The sequence below is a fragment of the Ursus americanus genome, chromosome 4 (genome assembly GCF_024610735.1).
Source record: "Ursus americanus isolate L20-20 chromosome 4, mUrsAme1.1.p, whole genome shotgun sequence".
NCBI lineage: Eukaryota > Metazoa > Chordata > Mammalia > Carnivora > Ursidae > Ursus > Ursus americanus.
The window spans coordinates 22,282,741-22,296,117 of record NC_142130.1 but is presented as its reverse complement, the minus strand read 5'-3'; the positions used below and the strand labels follow the sequence as shown (position 1 = coordinate 22,296,117).

At 43.9% G+C, this 13,377-nt stretch overlaps 1 protein-coding gene across 7 annotated transcripts in view; it reads right to left on the bottom strand.

The window, feature by feature from the left end:
- MAP3K13 (mitogen-activated protein kinase kinase kinase 13) overlaps positions 1 to 13,377 on the bottom strand; it is a 162,064-nt gene that overhangs the window by 15,412 nt on the left and 133,275 nt on the right. For all 7 annotated transcript variants that reach the window (XM_087861469.1, XM_087861470.1, XM_045776633.2 and 4 more), the window contains 5 exons: positions 11,812 to 11,970; positions 11,265 to 11,373; positions 4,494 to 4,603; positions 3,614 to 3,730; positions 2,800 to 2,937 (listed from right to left, as the gene is read on the bottom strand). In XM_087861469.1, the coding sequence (XP_087717595.1) occupies positions 2,800 to 2,937; positions 3,614 to 3,730; positions 4,494 to 4,603; positions 11,265 to 11,373; positions 11,812 to 11,970 (633 nt within the window). The remainder of the gene's footprint in view (positions 1 to 2,799; positions 2,938 to 3,613; positions 3,731 to 4,493; positions 4,604 to 11,264; positions 11,374 to 11,811; positions 11,971 to 13,377) is intronic.

Here is a 13,377-nt window from a genome sequence, read left to right as displayed (position 1 = left end):
TTGCGGTGATGAATGGATGTTAACTAGACTTATCGTGGTAATTATTTCATAATATATATGTGTATTGAATTGTTATGTTGTACACCTGAAACTAATATAATGTTATATGTCAATTACATCTCAAACTCCCCCACCCAGATATAGTGGGACAGCTGGGGAGAGGCGGAGAGCAGAAGCCCTTCCCTGCTGGGCTCCCCCTCCTCACCCTCTCTATTTCTGCAATAATCCCTGAGATCTCTCTGCAAGCCCTAGGGTGTCCCAGGCCTTGCTTGAAAACCACAGATACGGTCCCACCTCTACCTTGTGTGATGAGGAAACCGAAGCCCAAAATGGTTCATGGTCTCACAGTGCATTACTGGCAGAATCCAGACAAGAAGTCTCTCCTAATCCCCAGACTGGCTTATTGGAGGTTCAGAGGACAAGCTTAAAGTCGCCGACAAATCACAGGGCTTTATTAAAATGGTTGAGTTGCTCAGGTCTGGGATGGGGCCCAAGCGTCTGCATTTCTAACACACTCTCACATGATGCTGAATGGACGACCACATTTGAATAGCTAGGGCTCACGGGAAATTAGTCGGCATCAGGCTGTGGGAGACGGGTTTGCCTTCTTTCTCAGGAGAACAGTTCAAGGCTCATCTTAGCACAGAAGTTCCAGGTAATACTGGCATGTGATAAGGTGGGCAGAGTACTGTGCTGCTCTGAGCTTCCTCCTGTCTCAGGGTCATAGTTCTGTGGTCAGCTGGCCACCTTGTGCCTCAGAAAGTATGTGGACTGAGGAGGTCCTGGGGCTTTTACTGAGGCAAGAGAGCCCTCTGAGGCCCAGTCTGGGACATCTACTTACACAGTGACTGGCTATGGTGGGATCTAGAAGAGAGCTGAGGTGAAAGTGTCCTAAGTCAGGTGAAGGCTGCTTTTATTGAACCTGGCAGTGCAAAAATCACAGAGTAACAATGATACAGCACTTCACAGTTGACAAAGCACTTTACAATAGATAAAACACTTGCTTCCTACTATTCATTTTTCCAATATTCATTTTACAGATAAGGGCACTGAGGGATCCGAGAGGTTAGCTGGCTTGTGTCCATCACAGAGGAAGTAAACGGCAGAACTCCTAACTTGAACCCAGGTCTTTTGACATTAAGGAATAGTTCTTTCCCCATTCCAAGCCTCTCCTTGTTATGAGGTATTTAGACTACTGTATTGGACTATACTCACTTGTAACAGGCTTGGTGGACCCATAATTGAACTTGGATTCTCTTCTTTCTAGTCCCCAACTGAACCCACACTGACATCTAGGCCAAAGAATGGTGGACAGTTTTTCCTCTCTAATCTCCCAGGCACTGGACTTCTAACTTAATCATTGGACTGTCCAAATAATCGGAAACTGACATCGTCCAGGCGCTAATCAACTGACAGCAGAAGTCTCTGCAGCTCAAAGACCCATTCCAGGCTGTCTTCCTGGGTGAGTTCAGTCAGCTTGTCCACTACCATCTGCTGGCGGTGGCAAACTCCCCTAAACATATTCCTCATAGCCAACATTAAAAGTGAACCTGAGCTCATATTTTGAAAAATGAAACAGTCCTATTTTCTCCTCCAAAGCTCTTAGATTTAACTGTAGCAGGATGCAGGGAGGAGCCAGCAGGTGAACTCTGTCTCCAGTTAAGACATTAAAAGAAAGAGGTACGGGGATCCTCACAGGGTTTTGCCAGGTGCCATCTGCAATTTCTCAGAACTTGACTAGAAGGTGATCAGGGGTGGTAAGTAAAAGCAAAACTGGAATTAATCCATGTAATTACTCTTTAGTAGCTTGGATTTATAGTAGTCATGCTATGGTAGAATGGCCATATTCAGAATGGTCACCATTCTGAAAGCCTTAAAATACATTCTTGGTTTGCATTTTGTCATTACCTTTATTCTTACTGCATCTTACAGTAGACCATTGGGTCTACACCGCAGGTAGGGACATTTCTTTCCTTTACATTAACTTGGCTAGAACAGAGTCCACTCTCCATTTTTTGGAATGGGCGTCTAGAAGAGCCTGATCATAAAAACTGACAGGAAGAACATTCTAAGATTAAACTAGTAAAAGGAAAATGCATTGTAATTAGAGGAAAGGGCAATCTTTTTTTTTTTTTTGTAACTATTCAAAAACTCATTTTTTAGCACCTGTGATTTGTAAGGTGCTTTCGTGTTTCTCTTATTTAAACTTCACAGAAATCCCATGCAGGAATACAATGAGGGGCCCCACATGGTTAGGTATAGGTAATTATCAAAGCCCCTGCTTTTGTTTTTGGTGGTGGATTTATAGGCACTTTTTACATTAGTAAAAAGAACTAACTAAATGAATAAGTAAAAGTGGAACACACATGGACCAATGTTGCATAAAACAGGACTTATGATTAACCCAGTTCTGTGCACTGGGGTCAAAAAAAGGAAAAGAAATCTCATGTGTGATCATTATACCATTTTACCCATGGGGCTGAAAGAGGTCAAGTGACATGGCCCACATCATACAGCTTATAATAACAGCCAGAGCCGGGATTTGAATCCACGTCTGCCTGGCCCTCAGTTTATTTCTCTGTTCCCTATCCCATGCTAAGACAATAAATATCTAGGCCCCCGAGAATAAAAACTAGATCCCTAGCGTTCATGACACATTCTCTCCCCGTCCTACTCTGTTTTATCTAGAGGCAAGTGTGCCCATGATGAGTTACGGAGTGGACACGCCGTCATGGGATAATATATTTTGGGGGATATTTTCCTATTTCTCTGAGCATCAGGTTGGCACAGGTGCCTCACCGTTTGGTCTGCATCCCAGATTTATGAGGTGCGCCTTTCCTCTTCATGAGTTTCTCCATGGCGTTGGGGTGGATTATTGGACGGACGGGGTGTCGTTTGTAGGTTCCAGGATACTTCTTTTCCACTGCTTGCTCACGTCTGCAGAATGAAAGGAAAAGCCACAGCTCAGTCGCTGCAGACAGAGAAGATGGGCAGGATGTTTTCACAGGCTAATGCCACTCAGATTCTGGTCACCCTTAACAGATAATACATTATTTAAATAACAACGCTACTATTCAGGTTAAAAAGGAAGAAAAAAAAAGATGCTCAAATCAACTAATCTGACTTCACTGTGCTCTTCCACTTCTGGTGCACTCGGGGGCTGACCCTCCCTCCCCAACGTACCTCATGAGAGACACAGTGCGATGGCAGAAGACCTACTTATTTTCTGTCGTGGTTTTGGTCAGGACCACCGGGGTTTCCTGTCATGGTCAAGAATCCCTTAAGCCACTTTCATCAGCCACCTTACTTGCCCAGGAGGCAAAAAGCTCCCCCTCACCCACGCCAAGCTTTTCTTGAGATGAGGACCCCTTCTCGGAGCCACTCGGTGGGGTGAAGTTGCAAATGCTGGTCAAGTGCACGCTCCTCTATGAGAAGCTCGGCAGCTACTCCACTCAACTGAAACTCCACGGGGGCGGGAGCTGGGCACAGCACCTCCCTTAAGGAATGCTGGGTAAATGAATAAAGTATCTGCCACTTTAGTTCTGAGTAGTAGCAACATTTGGGCTGACTGATAGACCCGACTCGAAGGACAGACAGAAGCCTGGATACATACTTAATGAGCTCCTTCTCCCGCATTTCTAGCTGCAGCATGATGGCACTCAGTTCCATGTATAAGTTATTAGCCCGCTCAAGTTTTCTCTCATAGTGTTCACGAATGTCCAGAGCATGCCTACCAAAGAAAAGAGAGGATCAGAGAGGCTGACTACCTGGGGGGAGAACAAAGAACGGCTCTAATGAATTAGAACCAGGATGGTTTCTCTCAAAAGCATTTGTCTGAGGGCCGTCTCAATTTAAGGATCCCTTGTCTGATGTAATGACTCGGACAATGGAGTGGGAGGTGGGAAATCCAAGCTTTCACTCGGTTTATCCTTAGGGGCCACATCCAGCCATACAGAATGGCCAGAGGGGGGCACAGATAAATATCTGATTGTGATTTGTGTATCACGTGAAGCCTTTGTCTGTGTAGCGTTGACAATAGCTTAATAAGAATACAGTAGAATTCACTCACGTTCATGGAAATATGCAATTAAGGCTGACCCCCTAACCCCATACTTATCTATGGCGCAGATCCTGCCTCCTACGGTGGTATCTGTGGCTACACCCCTTAATCCATCATAAGCATCTTGAGACCAGCAACTACATCTTATAAAGCGCTGTCTACCATGTCAGCTAGGACAGGCCCTGAATGAAGAAAGAGCATGGCTCTAGGAGCGCTGGCGGCAGATATGATAAATGAGGACTACAAGGCTGCAGGAGAGGACGGGACAGTGGGATAAAGGAGGGCTAACTTTTGGGGCAACCTATAAAGAGAATTAACAGTAAGTAGCAGAGGTGAAATGTGTGTAGAAGGTGAAATGGTGATTCACAAAGTGAGTTCCCGCCGGTATCTGAAGATCTGGGGATAAGACGAGGTGGAGGAGAGAGCAGCCCACCTGAGCTCTTCTCTGCGCCTCCGAATCAGTTCTTCATCTAATCGGTGTATACAAGTTCCCTCACTTTTGATCTTCTCAAAGTGTTTTTTCACCTCTTCTCTCCATTCAGCCTGGGTGAGGACAAATTAGACTTTGTTAGTACTCCAGGAGTTTCAGTCCGATGCAACGAGAGGGTCAGGTGTAAGATGGTCTTCCCTGCAAGCTTTACTGTAGAGCCTTAGAGAAAAAACGTTCAATAAATATTAGTGGATAGCACAAGAGCTCACGCTCCTGTATCTACATCCCCCTGCTCACACACCATGACCTCATTTTCTGTATTTAGTCCAACATGGGATGCCATCTCTTTTCCAGTTTCCTTGCCATACTGGCCACCAGAAATATCACAGCTGGCATACTGGCCATCACCTCTGGAACAAGAGAGCTCAGTTTTAAATGATGGTGGCTGAGATGGCCTGGCCGAAGGGAGGAGCTCTGCTAACCATCTGGTATAGTAAGTACATGCCAGTGAAAATAGGATCGTGTTTACAATTGGCACCAGAATTTCTCCGAGGTTTTGTTGATGAAAATATCTTGGGGCGCCTGGGTGGCTCAGTCAGTTAGGTGTCTGCCTTTGGCTCAGGTCATGATCCCGGGGTCCTGGGATCAAGCCCCACATCAGGCTCCCTGCTCTGCGGGGAGCCTGCTTCTCCCTCTCCCTCTGCCTGCCTCTCTCATGAATAAACAAAATCTTTTTTTTTTTTTAAAGAAAATATCTTGGAAAAAAATATTTGGAGTAGAAGACCCAAAGGGCATGAACAACAGGACTTGGGAGTAAAAGTAGAGGGAATTCTACAGGAAATGAGGAGTGAGGGAAAGAACAGGAAAAGAGAAATAGGAGGAGAAAAAGTATGGCTAAACAATTTAGTAGTCTGACAAGATTTTTAGAATGGGGATGAATACCTAATACGTGATTTCAGTTATTCAAAATGTAAGCCTCTTCCAATTTCTGAAACCTTTAGTAAAGTTTCTGACATTCACCTTGACTTTGGATGAGTGTTTTTGTATTTTTTAGACATCAAGGAAAGGTGCTGAACTTCATGTTTGGGTCAATGACGGGTAAAGATAAAGGAACAACCACAAGATGGCGGGGATGGGGCCCAAAAATTTTAAGAAGGCAGAGCAAGAGTGACCACGAAATTATAAATCGCCTAGGAATTCACAGACGTGTTAGGACACTGGGATTTCCACAAGGCCCGGAATTCCAAGCCAATTTTATCTAAATTTCAGGGGCTAGAAAAACCTCTGCTGGAATATAGTCTACAGGCAGTTTCTAGAAAGCAGCTAAAGGAGATGTTTCCTCAAATTCCATATAAACTACAATCCCAAGAAGCTAATGAGATTAAGATAATTTCCAGTCAAGGCTAGATGTATAACTAAATGCCTCTATATATTCTACCTCTGGAGTTACTCTATTACCTTGAGATTCACGTGTAAAATTATTTCTTTAGATCATGGAAGAAGTTATGCTTAAGTACTTGCGAAATTGCTGAAGGTTTCTCCCCAAATTCGCTGTTTCTCATTTACTTTTTTTTTTTTAAGATTTTATTTTTTTGACAGAGAGAGAGAGCACAAGCAGGGGGAGTGGCAGGCAGAGGGAGAGGGAGAAGCAGACTCTCCTTCGAGCAGGGAGCCTGACATGGGACTCGATCCCAGGACCCTGGGATCAAGACCTGAACCGAAGGCAGACGTCTAACCGACTGAGCCACCCCTCTCACCCCTCTCATTTACTTTCATAAAAGAAATTATTTAGAAAGTGATTACCCTGGTTATCTGCTTATAATATGCCAGATCTTCATATATATATGTAGGTATGTGTATATATATGTATGTATGTATGTGTACATATATATATATGTATGTATGTGTATGTATATATATATACACACACACACACACACATATATACACGCATATATGTATACATATATATACACATACACATATTGACTGACCATTGGAGAAAGATTTCTGTCAGTCAGTTGACTTTGGGGACCAAACCTGCCAAACAACGTCATCAGAAAGTGAAAGTCATCAGAAAGTGAAGGTCATCAGAAAGTGAAGGTCACCAGAAAGTGAAGGTCATCAGAAACTCAGATCCAGAATGCACTGCCCATTGTTTGGTGACAGTCTTTGACAGTACTAAGCAATAAATGCAAGTTTGGTTGAGCCTCCAGTAATGCTGTTCTTGCCATCATCAGATCAAAGTCTGAAGGAGAATACCTGAGCTTTAAGAAGCCTAAGATTGACAATCAAGAGTTGTTAAACCAGGGGCGCCTGGGTAGCGCAGTCGTTAAGCATCTGCTTTCGTCTCAGGGCGTGATCCCGGCGTTATGGGATCGAGCCCCACATCAGGCTCCTCTGCTGGGAGCCTGCTTCTTCCTCTCCCACTCCCCCTGCTTGTGTTCCCTCTCTGGCTGGCTGTCTCTCTGTCAAATAAATAAATAAAATCTTTAAAAAAAAAAAAAAAAGAGTTGTTAGACCAAGAAAGGTAAGGGAGAGCGCCAGGTCTGGGCCTTGAAGTGTCCTCTTTTATGCAAAAACGTATCAGTAGACACCAGTACAATACCTAAAGAAGGGACCAGGAACAGACTATCTCCCTCTGGTGGTCAGGAATCAGATGTCACAGAACAGATTTCCTTCCTTCCTTCCTTCCTTCCTTCCTTCCTTCCTTCCTTCCTTCCTTCCTTTTATTCTTGAAATTCTTGAGGAAATAAACCTTCTGATAGCTAGGTTCCATTCCCATAGGAATGGAAATTTAAAGAGAACCCTTTGAAGATTGAAACCTGTTAAAAAAAGTAGATTTCCAAAAAGAAGTCCCCCCCCCACCATGAAGAGGGAACAGGATGTGTGGGAAAACCCCAGGTCCTGATTAATAATGTATTTTCCCCAAAGCTATGGTGTTACTGGTCAATGATAATTTTGGAGTTCCACCCCATATGCTTAGAATCTTTACATAACAGGAGTTCCGATTCGCATTTAATCTTCAGTTCAGACGTGTCTGGGCATATCTGAAGAGAGGGAAGGTAGGTAGGCTGGAAGCCAGTTCGCAGAGACTGAGATGCCTCTGAGAGAAAATACGGTGTGATAGAAGGAAGAATCCCGCATGAGCCTGACCTATAACAAAGCCACCCTCTTAGGATGGAAGAGCATTTCCCAGTGTTTCATGAAAATATCTGTAAAACACTGGGCCGTCACCAGCACTGCTCTGTAACCAAGTGTAACTCAACAGAGAAAGGAACAGTTCATTGTGTAAATAGAACAATGTGCAGCTTTGGACTCTTGAGAAGTCCAGAACTTTAGTTACAGCAGGAATTGGCAGCTCCTGGCGGGTGACGGCAGTGCCTTAGGATATGGCGGCATCCGATGGAGGCCAGCTGGGCCTATGGTCTTGCAGCAGAAAACGGAGCGCACCTATAAAGTCATATCTAGCGACACTAGGCAGGAAACTGCTGTCTGGCCAGTCCGTGGAAAGCAGAACAGATGTTACTACGAGGTTACTGAGATCCCCACTCTTCACTGGGGATCACCCCAAATGCATGTGGGGGGTGAAGGGAGGGACTAGGGGGTGCTTCACAAGGGGGGTAAGCAGGTAAGGGAAAAATCCCAAGTGAAACATGGGTTATTACCATTAATGGGATCCTTTTTATGTCCTAGATAAGGCCTGGGAAAGGCCATCCCACTTAAAAGGTTTTCCGTCTTCTTCGGCCTTCCAGTTACCTGTTATGAACAGGTAAATTCATAGAGACAGAAAGTAGAACAAAGATTACCAGGGGCCAAGAGGAGGAGGGAATGGGAAATGATTGCTTAATGGGGTGACGAGACCTTTTGGAAATAACGGTGACAGTTTCACAATGTTGTGAATTTAATTAATGCCACTGAATTGCACACTGCAAAATGGTTAAGATGGCAAAGTTTGTATTATTCATATTTTACCACAATTTTTAAGAAGGAAAAAAAAAAAGAAGTGGAGCCAGTTCCAGCCTAGCTGGAGGAATAGAGAAGCAGAATGTTAGGGGGCTAAGTAGCAGGAAATCAGAGATTCTGAGTCAGAAAAGACTTAAGAGGTCATCAAGTCCAACCCTTGACTGGCCCAGGAGTCCTCTTTACTGCCTTCCGGGCTGAGTGTCCAGCCTCTGCCTAAGGACCTACTTCTCGTGATGAAATTGTTTTGGGTTTTTTTTTTTTCTTAAGTTAAAAAAAATTGTTTAAGTAATCTCTCCACTCCACATGGGGCTCAAACTCATGACCCTGAGATCAAGAGTTGCACGCCCTTCCAACTGAGCCAGCCAGGGGCCCCAGGATGAGATGACTCTTAAGGAGCACAGTCCGTCCCTATAATGAACTTCGTGTGTCTGCAATTCCCAGCCCCCAAATTTCTGGGTGATCGCAGTGGTACAGTGGTACTCAAAAGGGAACCAGAATGGTGCAAAGGCAGAGCATGGGGGAGAGCTTGGAAGCCGGGCACAAGGCCCACCCAGCAGTGCGGATCTGGGACGCCGCTAAAATGTTTTCTAACAACTAACAGCCCATGCTGGGGCGCCTGGCTGGCTGGGTCAGCAGAGCATGCGACTCTTGATCTCAGGGGTGGGAGTTCAAGCCCCACGCTGGGCGTAGAGTTCACACACACACACAAAAAAGACTAATATCAAATGCAGTTGAATTTCAGGAACAATAGTTGCGCGCTTGGAGAAACAGGTTACTGCGTGGGGGCGAAGCAGTAGCTTTGGCGAGTGGAGTACCGTAGCGAAATGGGTTGCTGCGCTACGGCTGCCGCTGCGGAGGAACAGCGAAAGCAACTACTCTCAGGAGGGGGCCAGCCGGGCTCCCGACAGCCCGACAGTGCTCCCGATGGACAGTTCTGGTGCACAGCGGAGACCCGTGGCTAAGCACCGGTGCCGGGTAACTGACGCGGACTGGGCTCTATCCGCAGGCGGGAGGAGGGGAAGCCGCAGGGACGAGCCAGCTGCAGGAGCGCACAGCCCGGTGCCGAACGACGGGCTCCTACCCCGTCAGAGTGGCGTCGAGGCAAAACACCGCACTGAGGGGTTCCCCAACTGCCACCTCGTCCATCTCAGGAGTTCACCAGAATGTGATGGCCCGAAGGACGCTTCGTTTCTGTAGCTTCGTGGCCAGCGAATAACATCTTACAATCGAGCGGCTCTTTAGTGTTCAATACCATTGCATTTTTATCTTCTCATTTGATCCTAGCTACGACCCCATAAGGAAGAGAAGAGATGACCATCTTCACGGTTTAGAAGAGTACGCTGAGGCTTAGAGAATTTTAGTGGCTTATCCAAGATCATAGGACAAGCGTTAGACCCAAGTCTGTTGCTTTTCTTAGTACTTCAGTAGCTAGTTCATAAATACTTTATCAGTAGCCAGAGAGAGTCTGAATTTCAGACCCAGAGACAAACCAGCTTGTAAATACCTAAAATAATCCTAGGAACAGACTGGGGCTATATAAGGAGAGGTAAAATTTTATGTTGGGAGAAACATGTGGAAGAATTAATATTAAAAGATGTCCAGTGGAACACTTTCCCCTTCCTTTCCTTCCCCTTCTTCTCCCCTTCATATTCTTGCTCCAAAAGAAACTTTTCTGAGTTCAATTTTCCTGCTGCCTGTATCGGTAAACGGGAGTTTGTGCAAACACGGGTACTGGATGTGGGCGCTTGGTTGCCCTACATGGTGCTTTGCACATGGTGGGTCCTCAGAAGACGTGCCACTGGCTTCAGAAGTGACATTCTGGGAGCAATCAAGTAAAATCTGTTTCCAGTCTGAAGTTTTCCAAGTACGTACAGTTCTCCTGTCTCAGTGGCTTGTGACTTAGTACTCTCACCAAAAACTGCTTTTCCAAACCATGCTACGTATACTTCTATGGTAAAGGAAGCAAAGTTGTAACTGCAACCATAGCATAAAGCTTGAAAGATTCCCTAGAAAGTACTTACTATTATTCTCTTTCATTTCACGAAAGGGCCTCGGTCTTTTTCTGAACACTAATACAGAGATTGGACAGATTGCTTTTCCTGTGCCCCTTACTTAACAGGTATTGGAACAGATATGCAATGCTTTTAATAGTTCTAAAGGAGTTTATCTGAATGTTTTAAGTCATAAATCTGGAATGGTCTCTAAGACAGTAAAGGCTAACAGAGACATTACGTTACATTTTATCTGGTGCTAATAGGTGACACATAGAAGAAAGGTTTTCTTTCTGGGCTTAATTCTATCCTGGGCTCTCTCTGGTACTTAACTTCCTTCCTCTGTACTTTAGATTTTTCTCCTTCAAGGGAAGCAATCCTTTCATGAAGGTTGGCAGTAATTCTTTTCTTTAAGTTTTTTTTTTTTTTTTTTTTAATTTAAGTAACCTCTACACCCAACATGGGCTCGAACTCACAACTACTAGATACAGAGTCGCATGCTCTACCCACTGAGCCAGCCAGGCTCCCTGGTCAGCAGTAATTCTAATTCAAATTTATTCCTCTTTTCTCTTCAACAATTTCACCACTCTGAGGATGACATTCTGACACATGTTCCTTTCCAATGAGATAATGATATATCTTAAGTCTTCAAAAAACTCCAAAACTTCCCATGTGTGAGGTATCATAGTTATTGCTTCACAACGACTAGAGCTCTAGAATTGTTATAAGGATCAGAACGGTTCTAAGCGTTCCTCTTCCTCATCGAGAGTTCCCTGGCTGTGTGCTCAGTACATGGGGAGCAAGTTTCCAGACTTACCTGAGACTTGAAGTAGGTTTCTTGTGGGGTGGCAAGAACGTCTGCGGAGGCAATGTCTAAATGCATGAGTGTCTGCCGGAAAGAAGGCCGGTTGCGAGGTTTACTCTGCCTGCAAGTTAAAAAAGACAGCTTGTTCATTGCAGAGGCTGTGTCCAGGACGATAAAGATTTTATTCTACTTTATAAAAAACATTTTGGGCTCCATGCATGGCTATCTCTCAGGCCGTGCTCACATACTGAAGAGCAAAAGGAAAATGTAATCAGGAGATACCTGTAATGATACAATGGAAATCTCTAGAATCAGTGACCTGTTTGATCATCATAGTCCCTTAGGACTAGGGAAGTCATAATAGCTATCATTTATGAAGGCCTACTATTTCAGGATATGCCTAGATCTTTATTTATCAATAACTCCAAGTCTCCCGGGCTTGAACCAGGTGATTCGCTCCAAATCCGTATCGGAGGCTTCCCTGCAGTTTCACAGAAATTTTGAATGTGGTTTTGAGGAAGAAGGTAAAAGAGAATCTTGGGAGAAATAGATTTCTTACCATGTCTGTTTCATAAGGATTTTGAATCCATCAGGGCAAGTTGAAGGAACTGGAAGGTGTAGGCTATTGCTTCCAACACCCCAAATTATGGCTGAAGAGTCTACATCTTTGTAAGGAATCTCTCCTGTCAGCAGCTCCCAAAGCACCACTCCGAAAGACCTACAGTGGTACCGGGAACAGGTACCAAAGACAGTGCGGAAAGACTGGTTTGTATTTTAGTTCTTCATTCGTGTTTAATCAAATATACACCCAGTTTCAAAATTCTAATACCGCCATAAGAAGAGCAGAAACAACCAGGAAAACTCTGAAAAAGAAGCTCAATGAGGGGTAACCCACACTGCTTGATCTTAAGACATATCATAAGGCTTGGCAATTAACTGTGGTGTGTGAATAGACAACCAGACTGATGGAAGGGAGCAGAAATCCATAAATAGGCCAAATATATATAGGACTTGAGTATATGATAGAAGTGATATCCCAAACCAGTGTGGGAACACTGACTAGTCAGTAAATGCTGTTGAGACAACTGGGGGGGGGGATTAAATCTACAGCTCATCTTACATCAAGATACATTCCAAATGAATCAAAAATTCAAATGTGAAAAGAAAAAATGAAACCATAAACCCATGGAACACATGGGAAATTTTTTTCTTTTTACTAATCTTAGAGTGGTGAAAACTTTCGAATTATGAAATCCAAAAGCCACAAATGGAGAGATTGATCAGTTAAATTGCATTTTAAAAAAACCCAAAATCTAGCATGGAGAAAGAACTCCATCATAAACAAAATAACAAAACGTGTAAAGTATCCATAATTCATACACACAAAAGGCTAATCCCCTTAATATATAAATTATATCATATATTAATAAGAATCTTATCTCTTGTAATCTCTTATAAATTAATAAGAATCAAGATCAGAGAGCTTAGCAAAAGGTCAGAATAGTTCACAAATAAGAAATTACAAATGGTTTGTAAATATATGAAAAAACATACAACCTAACTTATAAGTTATAAGAAGGGGAATGCACATTAAAACTGCACCCAAGATGCCATGTGTTACCTAGACGGCTGGCAAAAATCCAGAAAGTTAGCACATTTTGTTGGTGAGACTGACAAATCACTTATCCATTTCTTTTGGGAACATAATTGGTATAATCCCAAAGGAGGACACGTTGGTGATAATTACCCAAATTACAAATGATCCCATATTTCTACTTTATCTTACTCTGGTGTTACATGTAATTCCAACGTATGCTATTATTTTGGTTTTAAGCCTAAAAGTTTTTTTTTTTTAAGATTATTTATTTATTTATTTGACAGAGATAGACAGCCAGCGAGAGAGGGAACACAAGCAGGGGGAGTGGGAGAGGAAGAAGCGGGCTCCCAGCAGAGGAGCCTGATGTGGGGCTCGATCCCAGAACGCCGGGATCACGCCCTGAGCCGAAGGCAGACGCCTAACGCCTGCGCTACCCAGGCTCCCGAAGCCTAAAAGTTTTTAGTAGCCGGTTTTAAGGATGGAAGAAGTGACTACAGGGAAATAGACCATTAATAGTAAAGACTCGTA